Source organism: Pristiophorus japonicus, chromosome 7 (assembly GCF_044704955.1).
Source record: "Pristiophorus japonicus isolate sPriJap1 chromosome 7, sPriJap1.hap1, whole genome shotgun sequence".
NCBI classification, from domain to species: domain Eukaryota; kingdom Metazoa; phylum Chordata; class Chondrichthyes; family Pristiophoridae; genus Pristiophorus; species Pristiophorus japonicus.
In genome coordinates this window covers 193,012,232-193,024,999 of record NC_091983.1, presented here as the reverse complement: position 1 = coordinate 193,024,999, position 12,768 = coordinate 193,012,232, and the positions used below count along the sequence as shown (strand labels likewise).

At 42.8% G+C, this 12,768-nt stretch overlaps 1 protein-coding gene and 1 long non-coding RNA gene across 4 annotated transcripts in view; one reads left to right on the top strand and one right to left on the bottom strand.

Moving 5' to 3' along the window:
- Positions 1-12,768, top strand: part of LOC139267391 (uncharacterized) — a 78,767-nt gene that overhangs the window by 36,839 nt on the left and 29,160 nt on the right. The gene's annotated exons all lie outside the window — the stretch shown is intronic.
- The window catches only part of afg1lb (AFG1 like ATPase b), a 206,567-nt gene continuing 203,161 nt past the window's right edge, over positions 9,363-12,768 (bottom strand). For all 3 annotated transcript variants that reach the window (XM_070885646.1, XM_070885647.1, XM_070885645.1), the window contains exon 13: positions 9,363-11,618. In XM_070885646.1, coding sequence (XP_070741747.1) covers positions 11,490-11,618 — 129 coding nt within the window. In that variant the 3' untranslated portion in view covers positions 9,363-11,489. The remainder of the gene's footprint in view (positions 11,619-12,768) is intronic.

The following is a 12,768-nucleotide window of genomic DNA, read 5'->3' as shown; positions in this document are numbered from 1 at the left end:
GGAGTTGTGTACAGACCTCCAAACAGTAGTAGTGATGTTGGGGAGGGCATCAAACAGGAAATTAGGGGTGCATGCAATAAAGGTTCAGCAGTTATAATGGGTGACTTTAATATGCACATAGATTGGGCTAGCCAAACTGGAAGCAATACGGTGGAGGAGGATTTCCTGGAGTGCATAAGGGATGGTTTTCTAGACCAATATGTCGAGGAACCAACTAGGGAGGAGGCCATCTTAGACGGGGTGTTGTGTAATGAGAGAGGATTAATTAGCAATCTCATTGTGCGAGACCCCTTGGGGAAGAGTGACCATAATATGGTGGAATTCTGCATTAGGATGGAGAATGAAACAGTTAATTCAGAGACCATGGTCCAGAACTTAAAGAAGGGTAACTTTGAAGGTATGAGGCGTGAATTGGCTAGGATAGATTGGCGAATGATACTTAAGGGGTTGACTGTGGATGGGCAATGGCAGACATTTAGAGACCGCATGGATGAACTATAACAATTGTACATCCCTGTCTGGTGTAAAAATAAAAAAGGGAAGGTGGCTCAACCGTGGCTATCAAGGGAAATCAGGGATTGTATTAAAGCCAAGGAAGTGGCATACAAATTGGCCAGAAATTGCAGTGAACCTGGGGACTGGGAGAAATTTTGAACTCAGCAGAGGAGGACAAAGGATTTGATTAGGGCAGGGAAAATAGAGTACAGGAGGAAGCTTGCAGGGAACATTAAGACGGACTGCAAAAGTTTCTATAGATATGTAAAGAGAAAAAGGTTAGTAAAGACAAACGTAGGTCCCCTGCAGTCAGGATCAGGGGAAGTCATAACGGTGAACAAAGAAACGGCGGACCAATTGAACAAGTACTTTGGTTCGGTATTCACTAAGGAGGACACAAACAACCTTCCGGATATAAAAGGGGTCAGAGGGTCTAGTAAGGAGGAGGAACTGAGGGAAATCTTTAATCGGCGGGAAATTGTGTTGGGGAAATTGATGGGATTGAAGGCCGATAAATCCCCAAGGCCTGATGGACTGCATCCCAGAGTACTTAAGGAGGTGGCCTTGGAAATAGCGGATGCATTGACAGTCATTTTCCAACATTCCATTGACTCTGGATCAGTTCCTATCGAGTGGAGGGTAGCTAATGTAACCCCACTTTTCAAAAAAGGAGGGAGAGAGAAAACAGGGAATTATTGACCGGTCAGCCTGACCTCAGTAGTGGGTAAAATGATGGAATCAATTATTAAGGATGTCATAGCAGCGCATTTGGAAAATGGTGACATGATAGGTCCAAGTCAGCATGGATTTGTGAAAGGGAAATCATGCTTGACAAATCTTCTGGAATTTTTTGAGGATGATTCCAGTAGAGTGGACAAGGGAGAACCAGTTGATGTGTTGTATTTGGACTTTCAGAAGGCTTTCGACAAGGTCCCACACAAGAGATTCATGTGCAAAGTTAAAGCACATGGGATTGGGGTAGTGTGCTGACGTGGATTGAGAACTGGGGCCCCAGCTGTTTACATTGTACATTAATGATTTAGACGAGGTGATTAAATGTAGTATCTCCAAATTTGCCGATGACACTAAGTTGGGTGGCAGTGTGAGCTGCGAGGAGGATGCTATGAGGCTGCAGAATGACTTGGATAGGTTATGTGAGTGGGCAAATGCAAGGCACATGAAGTATAATGTGGATAAATGTGAGGTTATCCACTTTGGTGGTAAAAACAGAGAGACAGACTATTATCTGAATGGTGACAGATTAGGAAAAGGGGAGGTGCAACGAGTCCTGGGTGTCATGGTACATCAGTCATTGAAGGTTGGCATGCAGGTACAGCAGGCGGTTAAGAAGGCAAATGGCATGTTGGCCTTCATAGCGAGGGGATTTGAGTACAGGGGCAGGGAGGTGTTGCTACACTTGTACAGGGCCTTGGTGAGGCCACACCTGGAGTATTGTGTACAATTTTGGTCTCCTAACTTGAGGAAGGACATTCTTGCTATTGAGGGAGTGCAGCGAAGGTTCACCAGACTGATTCCCAGGATGGCGGGACTGACATATCAAGAAAGACTGGATCAACTGGGCTTGTATTCACTGGAGTTCAGAAGAATGAGAGGGGATCTCATAGAAACGTTTAAAATTCTGATGGGTTCAGACAGGTTCGATGCAGGAAGAATGTTCCCAATGTTGGGGAAGTCCAGAACCAGAGGTCACAGTCTAAGGATAAGGGGTAAGCCATTTAGGACCGAGATGAGGAGAAACTTCTTCACCCAGAGAGTGGTGAACCTGTGGAATTCTCTCCCACAGAAAGTTGTTGAGGCCAATTCACTAAATATATTCAAAAAGGAGTTTGATGTAGTCCTTACTACTCGGGGGATCAAGGGGTATGGTGAGAAAGCAGGAATGGGGTACTGAAGTTGCATGTTCAGCCATGAACTCATTGAATGGCGGTGCAGGCTCGAAGGGCCGAATGGCCTACTCCTGCACCTATTTTCTATGTTTCTATGTTTCTATCCCAGGCTGTTGAGAGGCAAGTGAGGAAATAGCGAAAGCTTTGACCATCATTTTCCAATCCTCTCTGGCTAAAGGTATGGTGCTAGAGGACTAGAGGACCGTTGTTTAAAAAGGTAGAAAGGGATAGACCAAGTAATTACAGGCCAGTCAGCCTAACCTCGGTGGTGGGCAAATTATTGGAAAAAATTCTGAGCGGCAGTATTAATTAGGTAAGCATGGATTTTGTTCAGGGAAGGTCATGTCTGACTAACTTGATTGAATTTTTTGAGGAGGTGGGGTTTATGAGGGTAGTGCCTTACATGGGTTTTACCAAGGCTTTTGATAAGGTCCCACATGACTTACTTTTATGACCAGTCTAAGCCCATGGGATCTAAGGAAATGTGGCAAGTTGGATCCAAAATTGGCTCCGTGCCAGGAAGCAAAAGGGAATGGTCGATGGATATTTTTGTGATGAACGGATGTTTCCAGTGGGGTTCCGCAGGGCTCAGTACTCGGTCCCTTGCTTTTTGTGGTATATATTAGTGATTTTGACTTCAATGTAGGGGGCATGATTAAGAAGTTTGCAGATTATACAAAAATTAGCCATGTGGTTGATAGTGAGGAAGCAAGCTTAGAGTGAAGGAAGCTATCAATGGACTGGTCAGGTTGACAGAAGAGTGGCAAATGGAATTCAATCTGGAGAAGTGCGAGGTGATGCATTTGGGAAGGGCTAATTTGTAGAAGGGTTAGAGGGGAGTCGAGAAAAACTTTCACCCAGAGGGTGGTGGAGGTCTGGAACTGATTGCCTGAATGGGTGGTCGAGGCAGAAACCCTCATTGCATTTAAAAAGTGCTCTGATGTGCACCTGAAGTGTCGTAACTTGCAAGTCTACAGAACAAGAGCTGGAAAATGGAATTATGCTGGATAGTTCTCTTTTGGCCGGCATAGACACGATGGACTGAATGGCCTCCTTCAGTGCCGTAAATTTCTATGATTCTATGTCAGCAAATTTCTAAAATGACTAATAGACATCAAATAATAATAATGGGAGATTTTAGCTATCGCCAAATAAACTGCTAAGAGGTAGGGGAAGGGGAATGGGGTTTTTACAGTATGTACAAGATTCTTTTCTTATCCAGTACACAAGGAGACCCAAGAGAGGAATCACTGCTAGATCAAATAATAGAAAATTAACCATAGGAGATAAGAGAAGTAAGCGTAGGAGAACATCTAGGCAATAACGATCGCAGCATAATACGGTTTAAGATAATGTTGGAGAAAGACACAAGTAACACAAAGACCAAAGTAATAGATTGTGAAAAAGCTAATTTTGAGGGCATGAGAATGGAACCAGGGAAGATAAAATGGAAAAAAATATTGACAAAGAGCTAGAACAGCAGTGAGAAATATTTAAAAAGGTAAGCAATAGAGTTCAGGAGAAATGTATTTTGTTAAACAACAAGAATAAACTAGCCAATAATGAAACACCATGGATGAATAAAGAGATATGGCTAAATTGAAATGAAAGAACAAGGCATACACTAATTACATTAATAGTAAAGACGAGGATGACAAAAAGAAATACAAAGTGATTAGGAAAGAAATCAAACAAACAGTAAGGAAAGCGAAGAGGAATTACAAAATTAAATTATCAATAAATATTAAAAGAAATAGTAAAGTATTCGACAGAGGAATAAATAACAAAAAAAAAAAATCAGGATAAAGATAGAGCCACGAAGGCATGCACGATAAACTCACGGGTAATGAGTGAAATTGCAGAGATGTTGAATAATTGCTCTGCCTCAGTATTTACCAGGGAGACTGACAGGGTCGACAGAAAGGGGGGGACATAGTTGATAAACTAGTCAAACTGAGAGAGGATAAAACCCCTGGTTTAATGATTTGTGAATCTAGTTATCTTTAACTTTTAAAATGAAGATTGCATAATAGGACTCTGTTCTGAAAAATAAATACCTAGTAATTTACATATGAATTCCTTAAGCCAATTAAGTTTTTTTCCTCCCATTATTCCTTTCATTTATAACTTCTCCCCATGTTTAATTCCTTCAGTGAGAAGAGAAAATCCACCGCTAAAGATTTTTCATGGCATGTCTCAGTGACACTCTTCAATTGGTCAATAGGGGAGTGGAACTCTGAGAAGAATTGATCCTACTGGTCAGTTTGGTTTTCTCCTTTCTCCTTTACACCAAGATAAAGCACTCACTTGACATACAACACTCCGTCTCGGAATTGGTGATGTTTGTCAAAGGAGGAGTTTGGTCTAGAAATTCAGCCGTTCAGCACCCGTATTTTAGATGCTATACAGCCTCCTAAGCCTCCAATATGGCAGGCAGGGAGTGCACACTTATTAACAATGAAAGTACGCGGCCCACAATATTGGTAAAGGCCAAAAAATAAAAATCGGCGTGTATTGCCCAAGCCTGAAACAGGTACCAAGCACTTTGCATGTGCAAATAAAGGGGCCCAATGCCATTTATGGCCCTCACTGCTCTGAGGAAGCACTCAAGAATAGCAAGTCTACATGTGGCCTTACAGGTCATAACTTGCGGCCACAACCAAGAAGGCAAGATTTTAAAATATACTTATCTGAATGTGGAGCCTGAAGGAGCAGGAGTTGTCCTCCTTGCTACATTCAAAGAATGCGGACTGGTGCTGGCTGCCTCTCACCACAATTGCTGCAGCTACCTCTCCCACACAACCACCCCCACCCCTCCCCCAAACCTCTTCCCGGCCACTACTTCCTTTCTGACCTGATTGCCTCTCTTCCCAGGCACCCCTTTCATCACTTACCTTAGGGACGCTGCTGGTGTCCATAGGACCAATTTTCAATTCTGCTTCGCCGGTGACCTGTCTATTACTGTCCGTAGCTCACCGGTTCAATGGTGATGAGACCCAAGGCCCAATATCGGATGCACCTCGGGCCACACCATTTAGCCACAGGGATTGTTTCCTGTGCCCCTCTGCGCACCCAAAAATGGGCATGTCCGTAATTCAAGCTCTTTGAATGTCGAGGTTGAACTATTAATTTATCTTGAACCTCAGCAAAAAGGAAACAAAATAAATGTTCCTTGAAGATCAGCATTAAATACATTTTATTCATGGAGTTTAAATACAAAATATTTATGTAGAACTTTCCCTGAGGACATTGTAAAGCCCACAATGGGAGATTCCACTTAGTCTGTCGAAGGAGTGGCTTTTTCTCGTTCGATGATTTCTTACTGTTTTTTTTTGAGCAGTCAAGGTGAAGGGTCAATCTTATTAATAATAATAATAACTTATTATTTATATAGCGCCTTTAACGTAGTAAAACGTCCCAAGGCGCTTCACAACAGTGTTACAAGGCAAAACAAATAAATTTGACACCGAGCCACAAAAGAAGAAATTAAGGCAGATGACCAAAAGCTTGTTTAAAGAACTAGGTTTTAAGGAGCGTCTTAATGGAGGAAAGAGAGGTAGAGAGGCAGAGAGGCAGAGAGGTTTAGCGAGGGAGTTCCAGAGCTTAGGGTCCAAACAGCTGAAGACACGGCCACCGATGGTTGAGCAGTTATAATGAGGAATGTTCAAGAGGCCAGAATTTGAGGAGCGCAGATATCTTGTGGGATTATGAGGCTCAAAAAGATTACAGAGATAGGGAGGGGCGAGGCCATGCAGTGATTTGTTACCAAGGAAGAGAATTTTGAAATCAAGGCGTTGATTAACCGGGAGCCAAGGTAGGTCAGAAAGCACAGGGGTGAAGGGTGATCTTAACTTGGTGCGAGTTAGTACAGGGGCTGCTGAGTTTTGGATAATCTCAAGTTTACGTAGAATGTGGGAGGCCGGCCAGGAGTGAGTTGGAGTAGTTAAGTCCAGATGTACCAAAGGCATGAATGAGGGTTTCAGCATCAGAAGAGCTGAGGCAGTGGCGGCGGCGGGCAATGTTACGAAGGTGGAAAAAGGCGGTTTTAGTTATGCCGCGGATATGTGGCAAATATGACACCTAGGTTGCGAACAGTCTTGTTCACCCTCAGATTGATGCTAGGGAGAGGGATGGAGTCAGTGGTTAGGGAACGCAGATTGTGGCAGTCCCACCCAGCTGGACGATGGTGGAGAGTCGTTGGAGGAGGATGGAGTGGTCAACTGTGTCAAAGGCTGCAGACAGGTCCAGAAGGACGAGGAGGGATAGTTTAACTTTGTCACACTCACAATGGATGTCATCTGTGACGCTGATGAGTGCCGTTTCGGTACTGTGGCAGGGGCGAAAATCAGATTGAAGTGACATGGAAACAACACCGAGATTAAGAAATGCAGGACAGAAGACAAGATTAGAAATGAAGATGAGATTAGAACTGAGATAACCACATTTAAAATATAAAGAAAATAAATATTAAATAAACTAATCAAACTCAAAGAGGATGAAACCTCTGGTCCGGATGGGTTCCCATCAGTGTATTTTAAAAGAATCTAGGGAAGAGATAGCAGAGGCATTATTATACATATTTAATCATTCGTTATAAAAAGGTGTCGTGCCAGAGGACTGGCTGATAGCTGACGTAATACCTATATTTAAGAAGGGAGATAGAACATGTCCAGGGAACAGTCAGCTTAACATCAGGGGTAGGAAAAATAATGGAATCCTTACTAAAGGAGGAAATAGAACATCTAGAAACCAAAAATATAATAAAGTACTAACTTGATTAAATTTTTTGATGAGATAACAGAAGGTTCATGAGAGCAATGCAGTTGATGTGGACTTCCAAAAGGCGTTTGATAAAGTGCAACATAATAGGCTTGCCAGCAAAGCTGAAGTCCATGGAATAAAAGGGACAGTAACAGCATGGATACAAAATTGGCCCTCCTGTATGGCTCAGAGATGTGGACCACATACAGTAGACACCTCAAATCACTGGAGAAATACCACCAACGATGTCTCCGCAAGATCCTGCAAATCCCCTTGGAGGACAGACGCACCAACGTTAGCGCCCTCGATCAGGCCAACATCCCCAGCGTCGAAGCACTGACCACACTCGACCAGCTCCATTGGGCGGGCCACACTGTTCACATGCCTGACATAAGACTCCCAAAGCAAGCGTTCTACTCGGAACTCCTACACGGCAAGCGAGCCCCAGGTGGGCAGAGGAAAAGTTTCAAGGACACCCTCAAAGCCGCCTGGATAAAATGCAACATCCCCACTGACACCTGGGAATCCCTGGCCAAAGACCGCCCTAATTGGAGGAAGTGCATCCGGGAGGGCGCTGAGCACCTCGAGTCTCGTCGCCGAGAGCATGCAGAAAGCAAGCGCAGGAAGCGGAAGGAGCATGCGGCAAACCAGTCTGACCACCCACCCTGTCCCACCTGTAACAGAGACTGTAATTCCTGTATTTGACTATTCAGTCAACTAAGAACTCACTTTTAGAGTGGATGCAAGTCTTCCTCAATTTTGAGGGACTGAATATGATGCCGAAATTGGCCAAGTGACAGGAAACAGACAACAATGTTGAATGGTTGTTTTTCGGACTGGAGGAAGATATACAATGGTGTTCCCTAGGGGTTGGCACTGGAATCACTGCTTTTCTTGATGATTTGAACTTGGGTGTACAGGGCAAATTTCAAAATTTGCAGATGGCACAGAACTTGGAAGTATAGTGAACAGCGACGAGAATAGTGATAGACTTCAAGAGGACACAGACAGGCCTGTGGAATGGCCGGACACATGGCAGATAAGGTTTAACGCAGAAAAGTGCAAAATGATACATTTTGATAGGAAGAACGAGGAGAAGCAATATAAGCTAAAGGGGGTACGGGAACAGAGAGACCTGGGGGTATATATGTCCACAAATCATTGAATGTGGCAGAACAGGTTGAGAAAGCTGTTAAAAAAGCACACCGTATCCTGGGCTTTATAAATAGAGGCATAGAATACAAAAGCAAGGAAGTTATGATGAATCTTTACAAAACACTGGTCCGGCCTCAACTGGAGTATGGTGTCCAATTCTGTGCACCGCACTTTAGGAAGGATGTGAAGGCTTTAGAGAGGGTGCAGAAAAGATTTGCCAGAATGGTTCCAGGGATGAGGGACTTCAGTTACATGGATAATCTGGAGAGGCTGGGGTTGTTCTCCTTAGTGCAGAGAAGATTGAGGGCAGATTTGATAGAGGCGTTCAAAATTTGGAAGAGTCTAGACAGAGTAAATAGAGAGAGGGGGATTAAATGTAGTATCTCCAAATTTGCGGATGACACTAAGTTGGGTGGCAGTGTGAGCTGCGAGGAGGATGCTATGAGGCTGCAGAGTGACTTGGAGAGGGTAGGTGCGTGGGCAAATGCAAGGCAGATGAAATATAATGTGGATAAATGTGAGGTTATCCACTTTGGTGGTAAAAACAGAGAGACAGACTATTATCTGAATGGTGACAGATTAGGAAAAGGGGAGGTGCAACGAGACCTGGGTGTCATGGCACATCAGTCATTGAAGGCATGCAGGTACAGCAGGCGGTTAAGAAAGCAAATGGCATGTTGGCCTTCATAGCGAGGGGATTTGAGTACAGGGGCAGGGAGGTGTTGCTACAGTTGTACAGGGCCTTGGTGAGGCCACACCTGGAGTATTGTGTACAGTTTTGGTCTCCTAACTTGAGGAAGGACATTCTTGCTATTGAGGGAGTGCAGCGAAGATTCACCAGACTGATTCCCGGGATGGTGGGACTGACCTATCAAGAAAGACTGGATCAACTGGGCTTGTATTCACTGGAGTTCAGAAGAATGAGAGGGGACCTCATAGAAACGTTTAAAATTATGACGGGTTTAGACAGGTTAGATGCAGGAAGAATGTTCCCAATGTTGGGGAAGTCCAGAACCAGGGGTCACAGTCTAAGGATAAGGGGTAAGCCATTTAGGACCGAGATGAGGAGAAACTTCTTCACCCAGAGAGTGGTGAACCTGTGGAATTCTCTACCACAGAAAGTATTTGAGGCCAATTCACTAAATATATTCAAAAAGGAGTTAGATGAAGTCCTCACTACTCGGGGGATCAAGGGGTATGGCGAGAAAGCAGGAATGGGGTACTGAAGTTGCATGTTCAGCCATGAACTCATTGAATGGCGGTGCAGGCTAGAAGGGCTGAATGGCCTACTCCTGCACCTATTTTCTATGTTTCTATGTTTCTAAACTGTTCCCATTGGCGGAAGGGTCGAAAATCAGAGGACAAAGATTTAAAGTGATTGGCAGAAGATCCAAAGGCTACATAAGAAAAACTTACACAGCGAGTGGTGAGGATCTGGAATGCACTGCCTGAAGACTCAATCGTGGCTTTCAAAAGGGAATTCGATAAGTACCTAAAGGAAAAAAAATTGCAGAGCTACGGAAAAAGGACAGAGGATTGGGACTAGCAGGTGTGCTCCTGCAGAGAGCCGGCACGAGCTCGACGGGACGAATGGCCTCCTACTGTGCTATAACCATTCTCTGATTCTAAGAATAATCAGCATGGATTTCAAAAGGAAAAGTCTTGCTTGACCAACCTCATTGAATTCTTTGAACATGTAACAGAGAGAGTAGACAAGGGTAATGCAGTGGATGTAATTTATCTAGATTTCCAAAAGGCCTTCGATAAGGTACCACATAATATAATGTCAGAGTATGTGGAATCAGAGGACAAGTCGCAGAATGGATAGCTAGCTGGCTTCAAGACAGAAAGAAGAGAGTAGGGGTAAAGGGTAGCAATTCAGAGTGTCAGAAGGCAGAAAGTGTGATTACACAAGGATCAGTGCTGGGATCAATGTTGTTCACAATTTATATTAACGATTTAGACGTTGGAATCAAAAAACATTTTTTTCTAAATTTGCAGATGGCACCAAATTGGGAAGGATAGCAACAAATTACAAGAAGACATTAATAAAATTGCAGAATGGGCCTATAATTGGCAAATGAATTTCAACACCGATAAATGTTAGGTATTACATTTTGAAGAAAAATAAGGAGGTCATATATTACTTGGAAAATGGGGTAGAAGAGCAAAGGGAGTACAAATACACACATCATTAAAAGTACCGATGCAGGTTAATAAGGCCATAAAAAAGCTAAACAAACACTAGGCTTTATTTCTAGAGGGATAAAATTGAAAAATAGAGAAGTTATACTAAACTTGTATCGAGCCTTGGTTGGACCACACTTGGAATACTATGTATAATTCTGGTCGTCATATTATAAAAAAGATAGAGGCACTGGAGAGAATGCAAAAAATATTTATGAGGATGATACCAGAAATGCGAGGTAATACCTATCAGGAAAGGATGAACAGGCTGGGTCTCTTTTCTCTTGAAAAGAGAAGGCTGAAAGGTGACCTAATAGAGCTCTTTAAAATTTTGAAAGATTTTAATAGAGTAGACACAGAGTGTTTCCACTTGTGGGGAAGAGCATAACTAGAGGCCATCAATATAAGATAGTCACCAAGAAATCAATAGGAAATTCAGAAGAAACTTCTTTACCCAGAGAGCACTGAGAATGTGGAACTTGGTACCACAGGGAGTGATTGAAGTGCGTAGTATAGATGCATTTAAGGGGAGGCTAGATAAGCACGAGGGAGAAGGGAATAGAGGGTTATGCTGATGGTGTTAGATAAGGAAAGCTGGGAGGAGACTCGAGTGAAGCATAAACGCCGCATGGACTAGTTGGGCCGAATGGTCTGTTTCTGTGCTGTATGTCCTATGTAATCCTATGCATCAAGTAGTAGTAGTTAGATGATACCAAGCTTGGGTTAACAATAGGTTACCATAATGCCAATACCATCAGAAACCGGCTATTAAATTGAAGACAACTGCACATCAGTTTTGGCCCAGCAAATCTTTGAAACCGTTGAATGGGAGAACGTCAATGGTCCTACAAACATAGTGCTGACAAATGAAGTCTGAGTATTATATGTCATGTTCACCCCAGTTCTTATATTAAACTAAAATTTGATCAGTTGTACAATCTGTTTTATAGATTTACAATTAAATTTGCTATTCACTCAGCACAGTCACTTCTTTCTCCTGTCTCCTTCATTCCAGTACTGTTCAGTTTGCATTTCCGTGAGCCGCGAGATCGTGCGCTGAAATGCAAATATTTCTTCGGCTCCAGAAAAAATTGAAAGGTGTTCCACCTTAGTCTGTGGAAAAACAAAAACAAAAGGCAGTCAAAATTTAACAGACAGCAATTTTCATGCCAAGGAGATAAGGTCCACCTAAGCATAAAATGCAGTTAGGCAATTGCAAAACTGATTCCCATTTCCCATTTAACTAGTTGATAACATGCTAATGAATTAACAGTAGCAATTAAGAAAATGTTGGGAGAACTCTCCACTCCTCTTTCAATGTCTTCAAATCTTTAACATTCACCTGAACAGGCACATGGGACCTCAATTTAATATCTCTTCATTATGGATGCACATTTACTGAATGGATACATTTGTAACATTTGCTTGGGGATATAATAGCACTTTCACAACTGGCACCAGACGTGAGCACTGAAAATGTCATCAGGACCCCCAATCCAATTGAACAGTCTAGAAAGTGTGACAGTTCCATCTAGAAGACTGGACAGACACTAGTTCTGATATAGGTTACATGGGCTGCTTCACTGGAGGAATTGTGAGTGGAGCTGAACACTACCAATAAAACACCAAAAACTTGTATTTATATAGCGCCTTTAATGTAGTAAAATATCCAAAGGCGCTTCACAGGAGTATTAGATGACAAAAAATTTGACACCAAATTTGTCAACAAATAGTCCTTACCTTATGACGTCATTGATGAAGCAGCTGAGGATGTTGGGCCAAGCATGATTCCCTGATGAATTTCTGGGGCTATGACAACCATGACCATCTTGTTTTTGTAGCAGGTCTGACTCCAGAAACTGGAGGGTTTTCCTTTGATGCCCACTGACACCACATGCATGGCATATGCTACAGTCAGTTGAAAACAAATTTTACAAAGGGGTCTGGAACAGTCGTTATGCCCTCAATTTGTAGAAGCAATGGGACCGGCGTCAGTTTTAGGCGGGCGCCTGGAAGACGACAGGCCATTCTAACCAACACCAGTTCAAACAACACCATTCAAGTGCATTATAGAAACTTGTCAGACAACGTCTGTCGGCTAAAGTTATGATGGACTGAAAGTGAGTGCAGAAATCATTTTTTTTATGTGCATGATCGAAAGATGAGTTAAAACAAAACTACTGTATATACCATAAATAAGTAATCTAAGGTATGCAGCAAGTAGTTGTAATGTTTTGGCAATTACCCTGGTGCATGTTTAGTT